The sequence below is a fragment of the Anticarsia gemmatalis genome, chromosome 24 (genome assembly GCF_050436995.1).
Source record: "Anticarsia gemmatalis isolate Benzon Research Colony breed Stoneville strain chromosome 24, ilAntGemm2 primary, whole genome shotgun sequence".
In the NCBI taxonomy this organism is placed as follows: domain Eukaryota; kingdom Metazoa; phylum Arthropoda; class Insecta; order Lepidoptera; family Erebidae; genus Anticarsia; species Anticarsia gemmatalis.
In genome coordinates, this window is record NC_134768.1 from 931,401 (window position 1) to 955,356 (window position 23,956).

Genomic DNA, 23,956 nt, shown 5'->3' on the forward strand with positions numbered 1-23,956 from the left:
CCCGCGACTTCGCCCGCCACCTGAATTTTCCCATGGAAATACTTCATTTTCCCGGGGTAAAAAGTAGCATAATAATATATGCTTTCTCGGGTACCAAAATATCTCCATACCAAATTTCATGCAAATTGGTTCAGTAGTTTAGGCGTGATTGAGTAACAAGACAGAGTTACTTTCGCATTTATAATATGTATGGATGCGTGTTTTTCAATTCCAATTGTCACTAAGACGGCAAAGTCTACTTATTCCACAAGAGACAAGGATAATACAAGCACAATGTTGTCCTATAATTACGTTAGTCGAAAACTCGACAGAAAGTTTTAATTTCAAATTGTGTTGGAGTTAAGACGGGTGCAGTCTCGTCGCTGAACGGATAACAGTTTTAAAACGTTCCCGCCATCACTTGCTTTGTTAAATATATTAATAACTTCACTGTTTTCTTCGTTATTTGTTTGTTGCTATTCGGGGAATCTGTTGCGGTATTTTCTATAGGTTTTTACACAAATATTGACTTCGCAGCTGGTCGGCTACATTCAACGATGTATAGCTGCTATAGATAGATTCTACCTTTTGTTAGATTCTTCTTAATCTTCTTATTTTGACTTTGCTTAAAATGTAATTCAGAGAAATGAGAAAAAGTGAAATATTTATGAAATATGCATTTATTTACATTTACACAACTATTCTAACTACCTTCCTTCTTGCAACTTTGTGTGCATGAATGGATTTCCCGAGGTAAGAAGTATCTTATCTGTTAATCTAGGTTATAAACTATCTGGGAACTAAAATTGATCAAAATCATTTCAATCGCTTTTCCCTGAAACTGTAGGTAATAAATATACATTTATCATCACAAACTGTCGCATTTATAATATTAGTAGGATATAAGTAGGTACTAAAAATCTTATATACATAAGTGATTAACATATACACAAAACAAACGACAATTCTAAGATCTTCACATAAATATACATAGATGTGACTTTATCGCGAGTGTATGTTCAAGTAATTAAAATGTCGGTACAGTTGTAATAATTAAGAGGCCGCCTCCTCAGGAATTATTCCGCACAATTTATCTAATGTATTCTAATTTGAACTCAAGAGTGTGAGGGAATAAGCTTGAGGTGCTTTTGAAGATAATCGTTGAGGATAAAGAGTTGGGAGTACTTTGACAGTGTCTTTATATCATTTTTATATAGAACTTTAAGGCGCTCGAAGCCAATTGCACTTACTAGTCGGTAAACGTTCACTAGGTTAAGTAATCCTAGCGCGGACATTCTATATCTAATATATAAAATTCTCGCGTCACAGTTTTTGTTACCGTACTCCTCCGAAACGGCTTGACCGATTCTCATGAAACTTTGTGAGCATATTGAGTAGGTCTGAGAATAGGCCAACATCTATTTTTCATGCCCCTAAGTGACAGTTTTTTTTAAATTTTTATGGCAAGACAACGTTTGCCTGGTCAGCTAGTTTTTATATAGAACTTTAAGGGGCTCGAAGCCAGTTGCATTTTTTTATGTATTCTAATTTGAGCTGAAGAGTGTGAGGGAATGAGCTTGAGGTGCTTTTGAAGATAATCGTTAAGGATAAAGAGTTGGGAGTACTTTGACAGAGTCTTTGTATCATTTTTATACTAAACTTTAAGGCGTTTGAAGCCAATTGCACTTACAAGTCGGTAAACGATCACTGGGTTAAGTAATCTATGCGCGGATATTCTTTACATGGGTGGTTACACAGTGGTTTTTGAGGTGACTATCTCCGAGTTTTAGTGGACACGTGACATGTCGGATACAGTTGTTGTCAATTAAGATAAAACATCAACCAAATAACGAACAAAGGACAAAAAACGTGCTTTCACATATTCATAATGTTGGTATGGGGTAGGTACTGTAAGTTTCGAACTTAAGATATTTATCCTATCCGTCATATACTAGCTAAAAAGTTGTTTGATTGCCATAACACAAGCCCTATTTAGTTTGGAATCGGGGGATAGCGTATGAATTTTCTAAGATACATACATACAATCACGCGGTTTTACCCACTCACATCCATACATCTTGTCATACAGGACCGTCGGTTTCGATCTATTTATTTACCTTAGGACAAGTTAAAGGTCAACAGTTTTATGTACTTAATTTATTGAGCTCTTAATTCAAGGTGAAGGCTTCAAGTAGACTACTGACATTGAATATAGTAGATAAAATATATTGGTCCGGTACTCCTGTGATCTTGAACGGGAAAATTGATGATGCTTAGTGGTTAAGTTGGTTACAATTTAGTGATGTAGATTCGATTCCCATACGGGACAAATATATTTTTGACTGCGTGGGCTGTAGTTCCACGGCTTATGTTTGGTCATGTATAAATGTATAAAAGCTAGAATTTACACAACGCTATAACATTTCGTAAAAAAATGTTCGGAAGTTTTAGCGTAATTGAGTTACAAACATCCATACATCGAAACTTTAGCATTTAAAATATAAGTAAGATTTTCCTGTCGTAAGAAAGTTAAATTCCCTACTTCAGCGACATAGGTTTTGACTTTTTTTATAAATTTTGCAAACCCACTAAACCCCGAGAAAATAACAACAACGTCTTAGCAACACAGCATGTAAAAAACTGTATGTAAGCTTGTCTGTCCCCAGCAGCGTTGCCCGCAGCATAGCGAAGTAAAAATTCTGTTTGTCATAAAAAAGCCTTTTCCCCTGAGATCTCGGTGTCTTTTCACCATCAAAAGTATGCACTTGTTCATGTATGAATGTGGATGAAGCAAAAAAACTAGTGTCAAAACATACATATTCTTTAAGAAACCTATAGAAGCACTCGCTTCTACTTGCGACTTTATCCGTTTGAAAAACTTTCCCGGCAGTCAAACGCCTTGTCGAATAATCGGTTGTAGAGAGGCCAACGAAACGATAATTATAATTTAGGTAATAGCCTACCTAATTTATAATTGTGTGTATTTCCAAAATAAAGTAGCCGTATCAAACAGGCCACCGTCTACATAAGCCTGTAAATCATTGATGTTGAAATTCAGATTTTTATACATTTCCGCGAACGACGCAAGCAAGGCTTTCTACAAAGTTGTCTTGCTATAATATCAGTAATTTCTCAAAGCACGCCACCTTATAACTTTTAACTAGTCATTCTTACGATTTTAAAACTTTAAATGAGTGTAAAAAATGTTAACATGCTAAATGCGTGACCGAAGTATTTAAGGCTTTTACGGTTTCTAATTAGTTCTGTACATACATATATACAGCCTGAAGTATAGAGAGTAATTAGGTTTAGTAGTAAAGTAACTAGGCTTGGTTTCAAATCACGACAATATTCTGAAACGGAAAAGAAGGTGTTGAATCTAGCTCTCTCTCTCTCTCTCTCTTCCTGGCTATTTGTCCCATATGGTAGTAGGGTCAGCCTTCCTTACACTCTAGGTTACACTTAAGGTGTTGAATCTAGCTGAATAATAATAATTGCTTTGAAGCTTATAGAATAATTTGTCTAATCCATTATTGTTATTATTAAGTAATGGTGAAATGTTTCGACAAATTTCAGTGTTTAATACAAGCACAAATATTTGATCTGGGCCTGGTTGTAAAGTATGTATTTAGAAGTATATAAGTATGTTTACCAGATATCTGGTTACTATAGTACAAGTTCTGCTTAGTTTGGAATCAGATAACCGCGAGATTCCAATGATATTTATATATTTATTTTATAAAATTATCTTCTTCGCGTCGTTTGCAATATATTCAAAATCTGCTAAACCGATTTTCGTGCGGTTTTCACCAAAAGATAGAGTGACTTCCGAAGAAGGTTGTACAGTTAGTTAAAGTTAGCCCGGTTAATCCAAGCGTAGCTAAGGGCCTCTAGTTTCCACATTAAACACTAAACATGCAATGTGAAAATTAAAAACTCTCAAAATAATTCTTAAATCTTTAAAGAAAACTATATTTAGCAGACAAAGGCGTTGCCTAGAATGTTGCATTGCAAATGTATCGACTTCCGGTAGCGGAAGTATGGCTACTACATCCGGTTGAAGCGCACTTTTTTATTTCTATACTTCCGAGATATTTTAAAAGTGCCTTGAGCTAATGGTGTTTTACTGGTTTTTAAACTTGCTTGTTTCCCGTGACTTTGCTTGTATAGTTTATGTTATTTTTGGCTAAAATCTCGACGTGTTTTACTTTTATGTTAAGCTTATGTACCTCGAAAAAAGACTTAAATTGTATATGTTTTAATTTATTGTGACAGAGGGAGACGCTACATAAAAATAAGTCAGAATTATAATAGTCCAAATAGGGAACCAAATGTAGAGCTTCTTTATAATATGTAAAATCACGCCTTCTTACCATATATGTAGGTAGGCGGAGGTCAAAAAAGCAACCTCTTTACTGTCTTCTTTTTATCGTATGGTTAGTGGTCAACCTAGTGTCAAAGTTGTTCAAGCCGCCCGAAGGCCTTTGACATGGCTCAACGAGTTTTATCTTTATAGATAACAACCAGGACCGACTTTTTACGTGCCCTCCGAAGCACGGAGACGCCCAGCTCAAATACCACTATGCGGTCACCCATCTATAGAATAACCGCGCCAAAGTTTGCTTAACCCACAGATCGTTTACCGACCGTTGAGCGCAACTGGCAATGGGCGCGAACAAACCTACAATACACATTTATAAGCCACAAGGAGACTACTAACCACTGCACCACGTGTTTAAAACCAGAAGCAAATAAAATATAGTTCCGTGTATACACAGGAATTTAATTAGTTTGTGTGCTCATCACTCAAGAACTATCACAGCTATGTGCGCTCAACTTTATACGTTTATTTTGTTAGTGAACGGGAATCGAATTACATTACTTTTAACACATAGCTACTGCTCAGAGGGGTGTAAAAGATCTGTAGGTAAAGCAACGTTTGGTGAGGATGTTTCATAGATGGGTGACTGTTTAGAGTGTTTAGTGATATTTTCATTGATAAAAGGCGCCCGTAGCCAGTTGCGCTCACCGGTCGATAAACGATCTGTGGGTTAAGCAACCGGTGGCGCGGTCATTCTATAGATGGGTGACCGTACAGTGTTACTTGAACTGGGCGTCTCCGCGGTACGGAGGGCACGTAAAAAGTTGGTCCCGGCTGTTGTCTACTAAAATAACAATCGCTAAGCTACGTCAAAGGCCTCTCGGGCGGCTTGAACAACTTTGACACTAGGTTGACCACTAACCATACGATAAGAAGAAGAACTCTCATAACCCCATAGAACAGCTTCTCTTCTTCTTCTTCTTCCCTCCGAAGAACGGAGACGCCCAGTTCAAATACCACTTTGCGGTTACCCATCTATTGAGTGACCGCGCCAAGGATTACTTAACCCACAGATCGTTTACCGACCGGTGACCGCAACTGGCTATGGGCGCCTCATATAGAACGGTCAACGGCTTTACTTTCCAAGGCAAAAATAATACACAGAAAATAATACCTTTATTATAAATCATCACATTCTAGTTCATATATCTCATAGCCAATATAGCTCGGCTCCGTGGCACTTTGCAGTCTGTGAGTGTATGGATCCTGTCACTCGGGAGGTAAGCGGGATCAGCAGACAGCTCGGCTAGTGCCTCTCTAACTCCTTGCTTGTCTAACGGTAGTTCTATGCCGTCCGATATTCTGGATAGCCAACGGGTTTCTACGCAACTGGAAGTAAGAGAAACAACATTTATTTTACTTAAATGTTTTGCATTCGAAAGTGCACCGTTTCGTAAATTATTTCATGTAATAGGCCTATTGTTTTATACCGGGGACATTACCAAACTTCTAGAATATTATATTAGAAAAGCCCAATAGCAGATTGCCCGGCTCGGGAATCGGACCTGAGACTTCTCCACAAACCACAAAGGCAGTTAAGTTTGGATACACTATTTGAAAATAGGAGCTGTCTATTAACCTAGATGTTTCAATATTTTTTTTTTTTTTTTTTGTTAGCCCGTACTGTCCCACTGCTGGGCAAAGGCCTCCCCCATTTTCTTCCAGTCCTCTCTATCTCCTGCTATTCGTGTCCAAAATTAACAAATTATTATTGGTTTCAATATTAACAAATAATAAAACAAAGAAGGGTCTACGGACTTTGGACAGTGACTGACCTCTCATTACTAACAAATGATAAGTATCAAGGGGTCTACATACGCTGGACATGTCTCAGCTGGTACTCGCACGGTGATCGGCAGTGGAGCCAACATTGTAGGCAGCTTCGTGCTGATGGTGTACTTCTTCTGAACGTAGCTAATTTTCACAGCCTTCTTCTGCACTATACGCTCCTGAAAAATAAAAGGTTATCATATAAAATAGTTGTAAAAAATTGCATTTGTTGATATGGCAAAGTTGGTTGGCGTGGATAGTTTCATTGGAACTACTTCACTGCGACAAGTTGGAAATACTGTCCCACTGCTGAGCAAGATTCTCCTCACATTATGAAGGAGGGGTTAGTCTTTAAGTCCACAATGCTGGCCAAGTGTGGTAAGGGATTTTGCATACCTTCAAGAACTGTGTTAAAGATCTTTTAGCCATGCAAGGTTGCAACACGATGTTTTTATTCACCGTTGGAACTAGCGATAACTATTTTTTGTATTTCTAATACACACACTATTATATCAACTGTCTTACGTTATAACAGACAATCTCCTTATATTCCTTGATTTTTTCCGTGATGAGGAGAAGGGTCAGGCCTAGCTGGTACAGGGAAGGGTGCTTGTCTCCGAGAAGGTTCTGGAATGGCTCGAGGCTGCAGTCCAGCATGCTGCAAGAAAGAAAGATATACACTGTCTTAATTCTATTAGAATGCTTTATATTTTGCGTGAAACTCTGTTGCTTATCAATGGTGTTAATGATTGATAAATTGTAACGTAGAGGTTTTGAGTTTGAATCTTGCTTCGAGCCGAAATAATTCGTTTCGTAAGTATTTTTTTCGGGAAGTAAGTAAGTATTTTAGAATGGAAGTTCACGTTGGTGATGTTTTTTTTCGGCTTTGGAGAAATTGTATAATACTTTTCTTGATTCCTCTTTCTGTGTCCCACTGAGAAAAATCCTCTCCCCTATATTTCAAGTACACTCGGTCGCTTGTTTTGTAAATCTAAATTCTAATTTAGTTTCATCACACTAAAAAGCTATTTTAAGTTTACAACTAGGAAATCGCATAGAATCTCTTTCACCGTAGACGCTATACACTACCTCTTTAACATAAAAGTAGTTATAGTAAGTCCCCACCCCGCACTTGGCCAGCGTGGTGGACTCAAGGCCTAACCCCTCCCTCATTACGGGAGGCGACCATTGCCCAGCAGTGGGACATTAATGGGTTAAATTTATGTATTTTTTTTATAGTAAACACTCATTTCTTTTACAAAGCCCTGGGCCCAATTGAGGTAGTCGTAGTAAATACTCATTTGTTTTACAAAACCTTCTGCTGTACTGTTACATACATACATACATACATAAACGTTGATACAATGTAGTAAATGAGTACAAATGTACACGCCAGTCAAAATGGACGCGTAGTCATGAGTACCGAGTACCGTTATTTATTATTTAAACTCACTCAAAGTCAATAAAAAATGCTGGTTTAAAATGGCGGCACAAGGTTCGTTGTTGTTTTAAATAGTTGTGCTTTAAACTTTTGCCACTAGCAAACAATTTTATAAGGGTCTTATTTAAAAAAAAACAGTGCTTATATATATTTTCGCTTCTTGGGTTAAACAGAATAAAAACACGGATTGGTAAAAATGTTTTTTTCTGGCTGTTATTTGGTCAGTGGCCAGTTTTATTGAAACCAACCGTTCCTGCAGCAAATTATTTATAGTGCCGCTAAATGTAAAAATGCACTCTCTTTGTTCTATAACTCCCTTAAAAAAAAATCTTTCAATTTGAGAATCTCATCTTTGTATGAAGTAAATAATATCAAGTAAATAAAATGCAACTGTGATAATATAATACAAACGTCTAAATCCCGGTTACACTTGTAAATACCTTACCTTGTAAGTACCTTATGCGGTGGAATTTGGACAAATATTTTCATACAATATTTGCTGTCATTTTATCAAGCAGTGGATTACTGATACTTCTACATAAACAGTGAGATTGGTCCTAATTTCATCAAAAATATAGATTTTCTTAACATTAAACTATAAATTAAGTTTCAAGTGAATTATTTTCGCAGTAAATAGAAGTAATCCGATCAATTTCTTAAAGCAACATAGATTGATTGGTTCGAAAGTATTGTTGGATAAAAGGTAACTGCTTGTATTGTACAGTTAATAGTTAACTTGATCGATGTATGAACTTAAATGACCCTTAGAAAGTTACTCTTATACCTACAGGCCCATTTGGTATCCAGCGATTTAACTTATTTCTGAAGGACTCTAATCCAGTAGCGGTCACCAAATACGATCTGCGAGTTAAGTTACCCTTGGCACGGTTATTACATAGATGGGTGACCGCTTACTAGTATTTGAATTAAGCGTATCCGTGCTTTGGAGTGTACATGACAGTCGTTAAGCCATGTCATGAGCCTTTCTGGCGGCTTGTACAACTTTGAAATTAGGTTGTCCACTAACCATGTAATAAAATAAAATAAAAATAACTTATTTTATTTCTTCCCTAATGCCGGGGATGGGTCTTCTTGCTGCTAGATTCAGACACACAAAGTTATTTGGCGTGTACAATAAGTTACAACTTATTTTTTTATGGTATCCTGTAGCTCGATTCTCTACTATTATCGATTACTGACAACCGGCTAGCTATCGAGTATTTTTTTACGAAAATCTGTTTAACGCCTCTACCGGGCTCCGTAAGAACTATTTTGGCAGAACATTTAAAAATGACAGTTTGACATTTATCAGATTTAACAGATTATACAAAATTGCGCTGCTGGTCAATTTAGTATATTGACTTACCTAATCGAACCCAAGACTTCACGCTCAAAAGCACAACAATACAAATTACAATCAGTACGCCACAAACGACACGTCATGACGTGCCGTGACGTGTCGTGACGTGCCGTGACGTGCCGCGACGTGCCGTGTCATTACCATCAAACGCGCGTTAGTGCGACACGCGGCTCTGACACTTTGATCATTACTGATGGATTAATTATACCGACACTACTTTGGGAGACCTTTGGCTTACATATTACATTATTAATCTAACGAAAGGATATATTTCTAGAGTGAATTAATTAATTTAAAACTGTAAGATACCTATGCACTACGCATATGAGTGCCATACGAGTATTCATACGATTTTTCGCGTATAAAACCCTTTATCCTACATTTCAGTCTCATTATTACTGGTTTTTGAAAAATGTTACGTATTTTTAATCCTGGATCTTGAACTTTCATTAAAATCGGTGGAGTGGTTTAGCATAGTGACATTTAGGTAACTAATCACTCAATTTTATTCTTTTATTAGTATTCTGACTGATATACGACTACCTTCTTTCTGATGACTACCTTCACCTTCGGGTATAACAAGACTGATTCTATTTAGTCGTATGGTTGATGGTCAACCTAGTGTCAAAGTTGTTCAAGCCGCCCGAAGGGCCTTTCACATGGTTCATGGTGCACTTCGAAGCACGGAGACGCTCAGTTTAAATATGACTATGCGGTCACCCATGCATAGATTGAGCGCGCCAAGAGTTGCTTAAACCACTGATCGTTTACCATCCGGTAACTGGATAAGATTGATGTATGTACTGTAATTGCGATGCTCATATAGATAATTATCATCAAGATAGTATCATATTGATAGAGACAACATCAATGGTATCCCACTAAGTTCATTAGGGCATGTGTTGATTCAAGCCAGTGCAATTTCGATGAAATTCTATTAAGCCGGACAATGTCGTGCGTAATAGCTATGAGATGGATATCACTAGTTATGTGGTTTGTTTGAAAATTATACCTTATTTGTGTACAGTTAGAGTTGAAGTTACAGTGGGAAAATATTTTGAATTTATATGAACGATTGAGTGAGTTAAGTGATGCTTTTGTGGTGTGTATTTTGATGGGTGGACACTTAGTTGTATTAAAGTAAAGTTTTACGTGTTTTAAAAGATTATAAGATAATATTTGTAGCCCCATTTAATATGGGATTAATACTTTTCAGTAGGAGATCGTGGCTAAATAACATCAGTCAACGTGAATCGATCTCTCAAGTTAAGCTACGCTTGCTGAGCTTGTTCCGTGGATGGGTGACCGCATTATACATACCGAGTTACTTCGGGTTTTATTAAGTATTCAAAGATCTTTGTTAGTCGTTACCAGTAGTTAGAAGCATAAAAGTCTGACAACCAGTCTTACCGAGAGATATTGTGTTATAACCCAGGTAACTGGGTTGTGGAGGTCCAATAGGCAGTCGCTCCATGTAAAATACTGGTATCCAGCTGCATCGGGTAAGACTGGCAGCCGACTCCAACATAGTTGGAAGAAAGGATGGGCTGATGAAGACATTTGTAGACTTTAAACTGCTTCAAATTTATTTTTCGTATTCCGAAATACGTTTACGATTATCAAAATTAACGATTTTATCCCTATTAGGAATGTAGAACCAATGAGAAGAGACTTCAAATTACAAATTAAATAATTCATTCTTTAAGTCTGGGCTATTTATAGTCGGAGCATCTGCATTAGTAATGTTCAGATACTAATTAACTTGTCAGGAAAAGGTAATTAGTTTTTCAATGTGAAAAAGTTATAATTAATATTGGTAACTAGGTAAGGTATAAGAATACAGAAAGTCTGGGATATAAATCTACGGTAGAAAAATATATAATAACGCCCCTGTGCCAAGTTTGCTAGGTTCAATTCTCACACGAAACATACTTATTTATAAGTGTATCGAAAGGCTGGGTAAGCCTTCCGATATACATATGTCAGACACGTTACTTAACTCCCAGCTCAAAAATCCCGGAAATTGGAACAATCTAAAAACATTTCTTCAAACACGGGAATCAAATCTAAGTCATCGTAATCAGCAGATACTGAGCTTATCATTTGGACCACAATGGCAATAGAAATATTAAGTATTTAAGTTTTTTTTAAAGACTTGTGTCGCGGGGACTTTTACAAACATACAAACAACGGACACAAAGTACAATCGACCCGGGACAATTATTTGTGGATCGCACCAATAAGTGTCAGGAGCGGGAATCGAACCCACGACCTTCTGACACAATGGTAGCGACGTGGGTACCTAAACCACTGCGCAACGTAAATGTATGTCAATATTTTGAGTCACTTACTTGAATATGTCAGCAACTTTAGTCATGGTATCGTTAAGATATTGTGTTTTATGTTCCATGTTAGTTCTGAGGACCTCGGTCTTCCCTCTCTGTTCCTCCACCTGTTGTTGTAATTTAGCCAGCTTGTTCTGTCTCGTTTCTTCTGCGTTCTCATTCCAGTCTCGGCGGTCACCTGTGGATTGTCAGGATTTTATTACTAAATTTATAAAAAGGAGAAGAGATTTTAAACGTCACCTGGGAATCAAACTCGAGACCCCCATAAATAAATTTTGAGTAGATTTTGCGTTCAGTGCCTAACGGTTTAGAAGTGTTGCAAGCTTGTTTTCATTTATCGCTTATGTCCTGATAGCCTATCAATCATCTAAATCAACTCATCAATTCAGTTTTCATCCAAGACCATGCCAAAACGTTCGCATTTAATTTATAATAATAATTAGTTAAAAGCTCAAACACTGGAGTCTATCCTTCTTATTCATAAACACACTATAAACCAATTTTAGTTAAACAACTACTACAATATGTTTTCTCTTTTACATTTTGCTAAGGAGTGAAAGAAACAAAACTCTTTATAAGCCTTTCATAACTTCACATTTTTTATGAATAAGAGCCTATATTCCATCCCAAGATATAACTTATCACCCTGCTAAATCGTATCCTAATTGATTCAATATGAGGCGCCCATAGCCAGTTACGCTCACCGGTCGGTAAACGATCTGTGGGTAAAGCAACCGTTGGCGCGGTCATTCCATAGATGGGTGACCGCATAGTGGTATTTGAACTGGGCGTCTCCGTGCTTCGGAGGGCACGTAAAAAGTCGGTCCCGGTTGTTGTCGATTAAGATAACAGTCGTTAAGTCACGTCAAAGGCCTTCGGGCGACTTGAACAACTTTGACACTAGGTTGACCACTAACCATACGATAAGAAGAAGAAGATTGATTCAATGGGTTTCACATAAGATTAGGACAAGATACAAATTAATATTTGCAAAACTAAGTATTTGGTGGACTCAAGGCCTAACCCCTCCCTCATTACGGGAGGAGACCCTTGCCCAGCCGTGAGACATTAATGGGTTAAGGGTGGTTAATTAAGGGTTTGGTTTGTCTTACAAGCATCCTGACGTATACGCTTAACATCACGGCGTAGCACTTCGTTCTCAGCACAGAAGTCTGTCAACAGTTTGTATATGGAGTCGTTCTGCTGCTCCCGCTGTGTAAACTGCTTGATGATAGACTTCGGGTCTGAACTCTCTGTGTAGTCCTGTGTTTAAATAGGTTGCTTTAGAGTTAATTCAGCAGGTGCAGCTAATAGAGCCATATCGAACTTATGGCAAACTACACTGCAAATCGTCTTTTGGCGTTTAGCGGACATGTTGTCGAACTTTTGGGCTGTTACTGTAAAAACATTAAGTAATACTTTGTCCCGCGTATTAAATGTTACTTAGCCATCCATAGGTTCATATGAAGAATGGACCGAAAATTATGAGAAAAAAATATTATTCTATTTTTTTTAATAAGAGTGTTTTTTTATTATTATTATTAGTTTTGCATATATATGTTAGATTCTTTTTACTTAAAATTCGCTTATCTCGGAAATCTTGCCGAGGATAACTGGACGAGCTGTATAAATTATGCCTGTCGTTCATAATAGGTTTTCTTTTCAAAAGTTTATTTTCACATTTCATAGTTCGTTAAAATAACGTTCCGTTACATATCATATATGCATCTGAAGCCGATAAAAGCGTGTTAAAAAGTATACTTACACAAATATCTTCAAACAGTTTACTAAAGTATTGATACTGTTCTCGTATCTCAGCTTCTTCCCTTCTCTCCTGTTCTTCTTCCCGTCGCTTCTGCTTCTCGTTGATTCTCGTCAGACCCTTAGTGGCTAAGAAGTGGTATAGTTTCAGCTCGTGGTCGTAGGCTTTTATTAGATCTCGCATTTCCTAGAAAAATATTTAGGTTTTATTTATGCATCCTAAAAGAACCTTCTTACGAGATACATTAATAAAAACCAGAATTTGCTGTTGGAGGGTCAGTGTCTCAACTTATGATTAAGTCTTAGATAAATTATCTGCCAGATTAATGAATTACTACTGTCAGAATTCCATCTGATAAGGAATCTGATAGATTTTTAAAAGCGGTGAAACCAAGCATAACATTTTTATCCGTCCACATCTAATATATAAAATTCTCGCGTCACAGTTTTCGTTGCCATACTCCTCCGAAACGGCTTGACCGATTCTCATGAAATTTTGTGAGCATATTAAGTAAGTCTGAGAATTGGCCAACATCTATTTTTCATACCCCTAGGTGACACTTTTTTTATTTAGGTATATGGCATAACAACGTTTGCCAGGTCAGCTAGTTAATTTATAATTATTTATTTATAACGGACGGACAAAGTTATTTCGATTTAATAATATTAATATAGATCAGTACTGGATTGCGCACTTGAATCGGATTTAGTACAAAACAATTTATAATAAGATAACTTGTAGTGTGACGGGTTGAAATTGATGCTGTGTGTAAATGCATTCATAATAACTGGTATTGGTATTTGGATTAAGTTGACTTACTAATAAATAGCACTCGATAGTAGTTTTATTCAACCGCACTTGTGTCGTTAACATAACCCTCTAAAATAACTCTCCAATAAATGATAAAACTATTAAAAGTAGTCAAATAAGAACCGGGCCGAAACCAGATAGTTGTAGAAAAACAGAATACTAATGGCTGGAAGTGAAATCGAACCTACAACGCACTGGTAGCAGCGTGGTAGCTACCCTAACCATTGCTCCTCGGAATGTCGCGACAAATAATATAATTTTCGGCATGAGCCATTTACATAAAGTGGCAAAGACCCTCAAGAAAGACTATATTTACGTATGAGTATCAAATCCAGGTTGTGATCAAAACCTAACGTTTCGGCGCAGGTTGAACTCGCCGTGGTCGCAGGCTAACTGGAGCAGCGATGACAGGACTTCGTGTATATGAGGCGGACGAATGTCCATCCACCCTCATATTTTGATTTCTCCAACCGCTATCACATTATACACTAACCGTGTCCCTATTCTGTGAGCTAACCTATTGCATTTTAAGGTAAAATGCGTGTTTGCGTTAAATCCCGTATCCTATTATATATTAAACATGCAACGCGTGAGTTTAAAAGTTATGAGTGACCAGAGAACCACCTTAGTTACTGCACCACGGCATGTCATATCTAACTTTAACGAGCCTAATAAGTCCTTCTCATAATTGATGTAAAAATCTTTTAGAAAGACCTGTACCTGTATCTGCAACATCTGATCAATCTTGCCCTTCTCCTGAATAGACCTCAGCTTGGTGACCCACTCGTCTCTCTGGTCGTAAGCCAAGGTGGAAGATTCGAACAGATCCGATAGGAACTTCTTTCCCTTTCGTAGAGCTCCTATCATTTTGTCCCAGGCTTGGTTGAAAAGTGCCCTGTGTATATGAAAGTAAAACATTTCCATCTAAAAATTTGATCTCCTAGTTCAGAAAATAGGATTCTTATTTTTTGAAAATCTTGACAATCCATAAGGTGACCGTAGAGACTTTCTAGTTCTATGATATTCTAATCTAAGATTTTCTAGTTCAGAAAAAGAAGAATATTGAGTTCTGAAGATATATTTAAAAAAATGATTTCTAGTTATTATTACTTTTCTTCTGCATATCAAACACTATGCACGTGCTACTTTGGCTATCGCACAAATATTTGCTCTCTGTGAGAATGAAATCCAGAACCTCATTACTTATTATCATAAACTTTAAAATTTAGTTGCATAAACATTGCGTAAGTAAGTAATAAAATGAATTATTGCAGAGATTGTCTTGATCTTAACGGCGTTTTCCGATTCATGCATTTGACCACGCTTCCAGCAGCAATGATTCTTACCGGTCTATTAACATATGGTTGATCTCTTTCCTTATCTTCTGGTTTTCTGCTTGTACAGCATTGAAGCGAAGCTGGGCTGTCTCCAGTTTGTTCTCAGTTGACACCAGACGATGCTCACTTTGAAGACGACGCTCATTCAACTAAAAGAAAGATTTTACATTATCCCCTTCTTAAAGTCTTGCTGTCTGTGTGTCCTTTTTCCAATGAAGAGTATTGTGCTCCAATAAATGAGCTATCAATAGCATTAAATATTAGGTCGGGGAAAAAGTCTTTTCGCATTATAGTTTGTATGATTTTGTAAAAAAAATCTCTTTGGCTTCAAGAATCACAAATGAGTACACAGTTCATTAGGTTTCATTCAGTGAGCTCGTGAGGTAACCAAATATCGAGCTTTTATTACAAATTCATACATACTATAATACGAAAAGACTTTTTCCCCGACCAAATATAAATGTTAGGCTATTTTTCTTGTAAATAAATCATAACAGTAACGGAAAAGATCGCCATAAAAACTGGCACCTAGTTTTTAACACAGTTCCTTATAGAAAGTAGTGCCTCAATTCACTATTACCCAGCTTGGTAGACTATGAACTGTTTCATTCTGTAAAAAGACCCGTAGCGAGAGCGGGTTAGTTAAAGGAAGGTACTTACATGTCCTTCTGCTGTGTCAGCGATTTTTCTCCAAACATCAGAATCTTTGTAATTTCTCTGCAGCAGCTCTTCAATTTGTTGAGTGATTGTAGCGCCGCCTATAACAATATTTGTGTATGAAAATACACATTAAAATCGAGCTACTAATTTAGCGCGAATTCTACCGATTATCTAATCATCAGCATCATCATTACTAAGATATCTTTACCTTCACAATCCTGTTCAGTTTCAAGTCTAAGAATGAGCGCGTTCTTTAAATCTTGCTTCATTTTCTTGTCTTTTTTCTTGTGGGCTCCAGATCTTGCTATCTGGATAGAGAAATGTAACTGAATATTGGTGACTTAACAACTATTACTTAAATATTATTGAGGACTATAAAACTTAAATATTTTTATGTTTGTTAGTTAATAGTCAGGCAAGGGCAGTTAATAAGGATCGTACCAAGTGGCATTATTTGGTCTCTGATTACCCATATGAAAAGAAACCGCGAAGTTATGTATCTTTGCATGTATGTATGTGACTTAACTAACATACAAAACTCTAGCACCAAATTCAAAAGGACAATTTCTTTTATTTTTATCTCTGACCTACTATTAAAACCAGTTCCATATAATTTACTCTTTGCTCAACCTGGGAATCGAACTCACAATACAAAAGTACTACCACTTGAACACAATTACCCCCTATATTTGACCCCTAAGTCATACATGGCCATAAAAAAGTAACGCATAAAGTCGCGTGACTCACCATAGACAACTGTCAAAAGTCCTTTGTCTCTGGTTGGCCTCGTAATCGCGTGTCGCGATCGAAACGTATTTTATACAAATTTTACTCCAGTCTCAATTTATCAACCTTTATCGAAGGTTTGGAGACATTAGAGCGTAATTCTAACTTTCCAGATGATCGATAATCTATACTAATATTATAAAGCTGAAGAGTTTGTTTGTTTGTTTGTTTGTTTGAACGCGCTAATCTCAGGAACTACTGGTCCGATTTGAAAAATTCTTTCAGTGTTAGATTGCCCATTTATCGAGGAAGGCTATAGGCTATATAACATCACGCTACGGTCATTAGGAGCGGAGTAGCAACGAAAAATGTTACAAAAACGGGGAAAAATTTGACTCATTCTCTTAGGTGACGCAAGCGAAGTTGCGCGGGTCAGCTAGTTCAAGATACATACAGGTTATTTAATTGAGAAGTAATCTATTGTGTAAAGATCTTAAGATTAGTAGCATGCTTGTCTTAAATAATAAATTATATTTCTATAATTGTGAAAAACACAGTTATAAAAAGTTCGGTTTAGTATTTCAGCATAAGGCGCATGAAATGTCAAAGGCTATTTAATAAATTTGAGAAGTATGAAAAGTTAAATACTGAAGCACGACACAAAACAAACATAATTAAGTACATTATCAAGCGTTTTTTGGCTTGTCACATTTTTCTTCGAGATTTAGCCCCATTCTGCTGTTCCTTGTAAAAAAATACGCTCTTGAAGTAGTCAGTGTTACACCTCAATGTATAGCAACCTTTCTACCTCTGAATAGTATCTAGACGCGTACAAATTGTACAACAGATAAGACCGGCTCACTAAAATGGCTGACTAATGACAGACAGACAGACAGAATTTACACGATTACTACCAACCTTGTGTTCAAATGTATTGACTAGTCGCACATGCGGGTACGTTTGCTATTAAAATAAGTATGCTGTAGTTATGATGTGAAAACTGCTTTGTTGCTAAATGACTAGGTTTTAAGTAATATGTAAAAGTGGCGGTCTCCCGCCTCTGACGTGGTGTGAACCACGACACATCTTCAGGTGGTTCAAATTAAGACTGTGTGTCAAAATGTGCCAAAAAGTCTGTAACTACGACAAAACTAGACTGAAATAGATAAAACCAGGACCTTATGTCTATTTACATAGCTTTCGTCTACCTATAAACAAAATAAATAAATAAATATTATTGGACAACTCACACACGGTAATTTGATTCCAAACTAAGCAGAGCTTGTACTATGGTAACCAAATAACTTATAAACATACTTATATTCTTCTAAATACATACTTATATAGATAATTTGACAACCAGGCTCAGAACAAATACTCGTGCTCATCACACAAAGATTTGTCCCGGGTAGGATTCGAACCCACCACACGCGGCGTTTCGGTTGTTGCGGCGAGGTGACCGCTTAAACCACTGCGCTAAACGTGCAGTTAAAACCTATACCTACATATGAGAATATTTAATTCCTTAAAACATGTGTTTTTCTCTAAACCGATATCGTCAGTGTTTATAATTTCTCAATTCTCACAAAACCGATAACAAAAGCCTTATTATGTCAAAATAAAAAATATATATATCCTAAACTTTTCTGCAAATGTCCATTTTCGCCCAATTCCTGCGGCATACCTATTAGAGAGCACGTATGACATTTAAACTATCTTGTTAATCTAATTGTCAGTCCCCAGGTTCTATTCCCAATTGGTACCTAGTTCCAATTGTAAGCGTATGTCCGTATTGATTCTTACTATACTACTGTAATAGAAGTGTATGTGTATTGTATGTGTTAGTACTTTGCTACTCAAAAATAGTAAGCCTGATTTGATAATAAATTATTCGTTAATAATTCGTCTGTGCGTAGTGTTTATGACTGCTGATCAATAAGGTCTCAGGTTTGTATCCCTGGTTAGGCAGACATATTTTCCAATTTTATTGTGATTAATTAAATTGCACCTGGCCAGCGTGGTGGACACAAGGCCTAACCCCTTCCTCATTACGGGAGGAGACCCTTGCCCAGCAGTGGGACATTAATGGGTTAAATTTATTTTTATTTATAATTAAATGGCAGTCCGGAACTTGGTAGCATACGCAGTGTATGGTGATAAACCCCTATTACATTTCGTGGCTTTTCGTGGGTGTATCTCGTATACCTCTGCCTGTACATTAGGGTATAAAAGGCGTAATAAATAAACTATACCTTAAGGTCCTTGCAATAGCTGATATAGTCAGCTTTCAGAGTTTTCAGCAGTTTGTCTTGTCGTCTAAACTGTGGGTGCAAGCCGATACGATTGAGACGATCCATCTGGATGTTGCGGAACTGTTGACAAAATATTATCATATAATAATATGAAGTTATGTTAGCTGTTTATGTTTATTTTATCGTATGGTTAGTGGTCAGCATTGTGTCAAAATTTTAAGACGAGACCGACTTTTTATGCGCCCTGCCACTAAGCCGCGATCGCCCATCTATGGAATGACCACGTTCAGGTTGCCTAACCCACAGATCTAGTTACGAGTGCCACACTGTATATGTAACGCAACTGCATCCTTAGCTCTCAGGTACGATTCCGCGGTCAGGAAATGACATTCTTAGATTTTTTTTTTTAAAGACATCTCCCGCACTAAGAGTTGATCTTGTGTCGCGGGGACTTTTACACACATACAAGCAACGGACACAAAGCATAACCAGACCCGAAACAATTATTTGTGGATCGCACAAACAATGTCTTGTGTGGGAATCGAACCCACGACCTCCCGACGCAATGGTTGAGGCGTGGTGACCTAAACCACTGCGCCACGGAGACAGTCTAAATTCTCTGACATTATATTAGAATATTCTTAGTAGCAGCTTGGAGCTTGCCTATATCCCTCCGTGGTAGACCCTGTCTGACCTCTTTTCATTACCAGAGGAGATCGTAAGTGTAAAGATCAAGTTTTGGTCCTACCTGCCTCTGTAACCTCAGATGTTCGTCCTCCATTTTCCTCAGGACCTCCAGGTCGTTGACTTGATGTTCAGGACTGCCTGGGTCCATGGTGTTAGATACAATATCACGATGTATAAACTTAAAGTTGATTAGCAAAATAAGTGGCAGCCATTGTCGTGGCTTACTAGATTAGATTTTGATTTTATTATTGGGTTTTCTAATAGGTGTGAAGGTCCTTCTCCTTTTATTTTGTTTATATTACATGACTAAAGCAGCTACCTTGCAAATGGCTGTGTCAGTAAAGTATAAACGAGACTTCGGATCAGAGAAAAACATTTATTGATCTACATATTTATATTCTTTAGTTTTTATTTATGTTCATTATTGAGTAAAGTAAACAATCCTTTTATGTTTTCCTCGTAGTAGCAACCGTAAACACTTAACAACAATTTTTCAGTTCCGGTACTTGAACCTGTAGCGTGATTCTCTACAATGGGTACTGTCGAGTAACGAAAGTTTGACATTTAAAATGTACAACGAAAATAGTTCCCACGAAGCCCGCTAGAGCTGATCAGATTTTCACACGAAATTTGTCGATAACCTTACACACTACAAGTTTCCCAATGTAGTTATAAGAATGAAATCTTTATTCCAACAGTTCTTTAAAATAACAAACTGCATTTTCTTAATACTCCCAAGGTAAATACATTTTTCATTTTTAAAGAACAGAAATAATCGCATTAAATAGTGTTTATAGAGTTTACAGTTGTCTATTGTGTACCAGAGACAAGTGCTTCTATTGTCCAGAGATAAAACGTTTTGTTGTTTCTGGTTTCATAGCCGGATTTAAAAATGAAATTCTGTTTGAGTGAATTTTTGTTATGTGCTGTATCAGATGAGATATAGGTACATATATTATATGCTTAGTACGTTACTATACTCTGTAGTTTCATAGCAATATTAGCTTACTATTCTCTCTAGTGAATACATCTTAGTAATATTTATACCTTACTGCGAAATATTGGATGGATGTTTGTTTCGCAGTCGCGCCAAAACTACTTAACGGATTTTGATAAAATTTGTTACCCAGATAGTTTATAGGAAAATATATGGAATGGTTTTTAACCCCGGAAATATTTTCCCTTGGACAAAGGTTATAATTCTTATTAATTGCGAAAACTAGTCTGTTTGTTACATTTACACGGCCGAAGCGTAGAACAGATTTTGATAGAAGTCGGTATGGAGATAGTTAAAAACCTGGGGGCAATCACGTATCTCATTTGACAACTATTTGAAAGCCACTACGCTGTACATTGTTTCCTCCCTTAGATCATCGTGATTAACATGTTACTTCAAAGCAGCAATGTACTGAATAGTGACCATCAATTCGACATATACTAGCTGTCAACTGAGATACGTGATAAGCCCGCCGGTTTCGAATACAAGCTAGTTCTTTTAAAAATGAACTCTTTAGTCGCTTATATAGGTGGTGATATTTACTTGTGAGCGAAACCGCGTGGGTCAGCTAGTATAAAATATTTTCTCATATTTACATCATATTATATGCATGGTAAACCTTATATTTCATAGTAAGATGGGCGAAAGGCAATTTTTTATGATTACAGCTAGAACCTGGATGTTGGTAGTAATTGAAATACGTGTTTCACTGAGGTATATGTACGTAGTAGTAATAAAAAAAGTCACATTTTTTATATTAGCCGTCTTTATAAGTTATATATCTTTAAGCTGTAAGCTTATGCCCGTAACTTTTCTTGAAGAAATAGCCTTTCTATTTCTCACTCCAGGATATGATCTATCGTCATGTTAAATTTTATTTGAATTGAATAAGCCGTTTTGGCGCAGCAGTAAAAATGGTCGTGATGCAACCTTGCATAACTGAGAGTTCTTTAGAAAAGTTCTTGAAGGTATGCAAAGGCACGTTAAATTGTGGGTCCCGGCTGTCAATTTCGAAGATCTTTGACAGACGTTAACAGTAGTCAGAAGCTTGAAAGTCTGACAACCAGTCTTACCGAAGGGTATCGTGTTATCCCAGGTAACTGGGTTGCGGAGGTCAGATAGGCAGTCGCTCTATGTAAAACACTGGTATTCAGCTGCATCCGGTGAGACTGGAAGCCGACTCCAACATAGCTTGGAAGAAAGACTAAGCTTATATTATATATACCTACGTGTCGGAAATAATATTTAAACGGTTATACAGTTTTATCGATGAAGTATAACAGACGTATCAATAAATTGCCAACTTACTAATAACCAAATTTAATTAAAATCGTTCATTGTAAATCTAATTCATGGCTTTCAAACTATTGTAACACATAAACTCAGTAAACATAACAACACACATTTTTGCACAAAAAATGCACAACAGAACTTTAACAAGATTGCGCTTCGGTGTAACAGTCAGTCGGTCTCTTTGTGAAAACCTCTCTTTACGTCGCCGCTGTTTCTTTTGATCACGCCGCACTTCTTTCAACTGTTTTCTATCATCGACGGCTTGAGTTTTGCAAATGGTTTCACGTATTAGCTGCTAATTAGAAGGCTTTAGTGCTGTTTAAAGCCTTATGGATAAGTGTTGGATAAGCTATCCGATGGATAATGTGACAGTACTGCCTTTGTGGCGATGTTGGTAGTGTAACCGACTGCTAATCGTGACGTTCCGGGTTCGATTCTCGGGGCAAAGTTGTATTGCAAGCCGCTTGAAGAATGACTGTCATCGAAATAGACCACAACCGATACTGACTTTTAATGTGCCCTCTAAAGGACGGAGACTCTCCGCTCAAATACCAGTGAGCGGCCACCCATCTATAAAATTACATTGCCATGGGTTGCTCAACACACAGATGGGTCAGAGTAGAATGTAGTTAGCTATAAATGCTACTAAAAGTTAATACTTTTTTTGCAATCGTCGGCTTCTCTTTTTGGTTCGAGATCAATTAGCTTGTGTTGTGAGCTAGACCCCTATGCGACTGGTCTAGGTTCAAAAACCTAGTGTTTATCTGTTTTAGGCTGTTTTTCATTGTCTAATTGATGCGGGGCCATGATGGTTTTAGTACTTGTACCGCTCACCGTTATACCATTTTAAAGATGTGTAATTAAAAAAGAAACACAAATTACCTTGGCAATAGTGTAAGTGATATTGTATGTGACTGAATCGCGAGGTCAAGGACTCGATTCTAATTAATTAATTGAAGACAAATTTTATAAAGTTATATTTTCAGTAGCAGTTTTAAGAAAAATATCGTGCCTGGTATAAAAAATATTTTAAATAATAAATATGAAATATTAACGTGCTACTTATTTACGGTTAGGCAGACAAGTTGATTACTTCGCAGGAATATAATCAATACATAAAATTTTCCTAAATTGAGAAAATAACTACTTTACTAACATTAGTATAAATAAAAATTATCTCGTTCACTACTGAATCTATTAAACAAATATGTCCCTATTAAAAGATTATAACAATTAACTTGTGTCCTTTGTTTGTATGTTTGTAAAAGTTCCCGTGACCCAAGAGCAATTCCTAGTGCGGGAGTTGTCTTTAAAAAAAAAACTGTTAAAATCAATGCAAGGTCTTCAAATAATAGTTATTCGTCCACTCATATAATGCTCAGCGATATACAATATACGCGTATAAGTGAAACATTGTAAGTTTAAGTTATAGGTTTCCCGATACCACGAGTTAGAGTTCTATAACAGTTTTATTTTGTCACTTAGGGCACCTTCATACAATAAAATAATAAAATAAATATTTTGGGACAACTCACACACGGTCATCTGATTCCAAACTAAGCAGAGCTTGTACTACGGTAACCAGATAACTAATAAAACATACTTACATACTTCTAAATACATAAATTAACAACCATACACTAAAATATTATAATAATGTCCTCCTGGCCCATTTTTTCTAATCGTATGGTTAGTGGTCAACCTAGTGTCAAAGTTATTCAAGCCGCTCGAAGGCCCTTGACGTGACTTAACGACTGTTATTTTAATTGACAGCAACCGGGACCGACTTTCGAGTGCTCTCCGAAGTATGGAGACGCCCCGTTCAAATACCATAATGTGGTCACCCATCTATGGAATGACAACTGACTAAGGACGCCTCCAGGCCTGTTAAGGTCAGCCAACTGTGCAGGACTTTGCATGTAGTGTCGTAGTGTGTGCACAATACACAGGTACACTCTCTATTCCTTCACTTTCATTACCCGGTGGGACGGATAACCGACGCGACCAGTGATAAGGTCAGGCGCAGGACCTACGGCTTTACGTGCTCTCTGAGGTGCGAAGGTCTAAAATCTCAACTTCCCGAGACAGGCAATCACTAAGAAATTCTTGACACAAAAACTCAGAAACAACTTTTTACATCAATCACACTAAGCTTA

At 37.0% G+C, this 23,956-nt stretch overlaps 1 protein-coding gene across 1 annotated transcript; it reads right to left on the reverse strand.

Moving 5' to 3' along the window:
* Positions 1-5,459: 5,459 nt before the first annotated feature.
* LOC142983562 (coiled-coil domain-containing protein 63-like) lies at positions 5,460-19,729 on the reverse strand. The gene is made up of 12 exons (XM_076130502.1): positions 19,572-19,729; positions 18,824-18,943; positions 16,054-16,153; positions 15,846-15,943; positions 15,195-15,334; positions 14,569-14,743; positions 13,042-13,224; positions 12,389-12,539; positions 11,283-11,454; positions 6,656-6,788; positions 6,179-6,309; positions 5,460-5,689 (listed from the first exon to the last, which is right to left on the reverse strand). Exons 1-12 carry the CDS (start codon positions 19,656-19,658, stop codon positions 5,497-5,499), a joined length of 1,683 nt encoding a protein of 560 aa, XP_075986617.1. The 5' UTR covers positions 19,659-19,729; the 3' UTR covers positions 5,460-5,496.
* Positions 19,730-23,956: the final 4,227 nt, after the last annotated feature.

Coding starts and splice junctions, on each gene's coding strand:
- LOC142983562 (XM_076130502.1), bottom strand. CDS start 19,658: ATGGACCCAGGCAGTCCTGAACATCAAGTCAACGACCTGGAGGTCCTG. Junction 6,310..6,655: donor AGGAGATTGTCTGTTATAAC/GTAAGACAGTTG, acceptor TTTATTTTTCAG/GAGCGTATAGTGCAGAAGAA. Junction 5,690..6,178: donor CCAGCTGAGACATGTCCAGC/GTATGTAGACCC, acceptor TCTTACTTCCAG/TTGCGTAGAAACCCGTTGGC.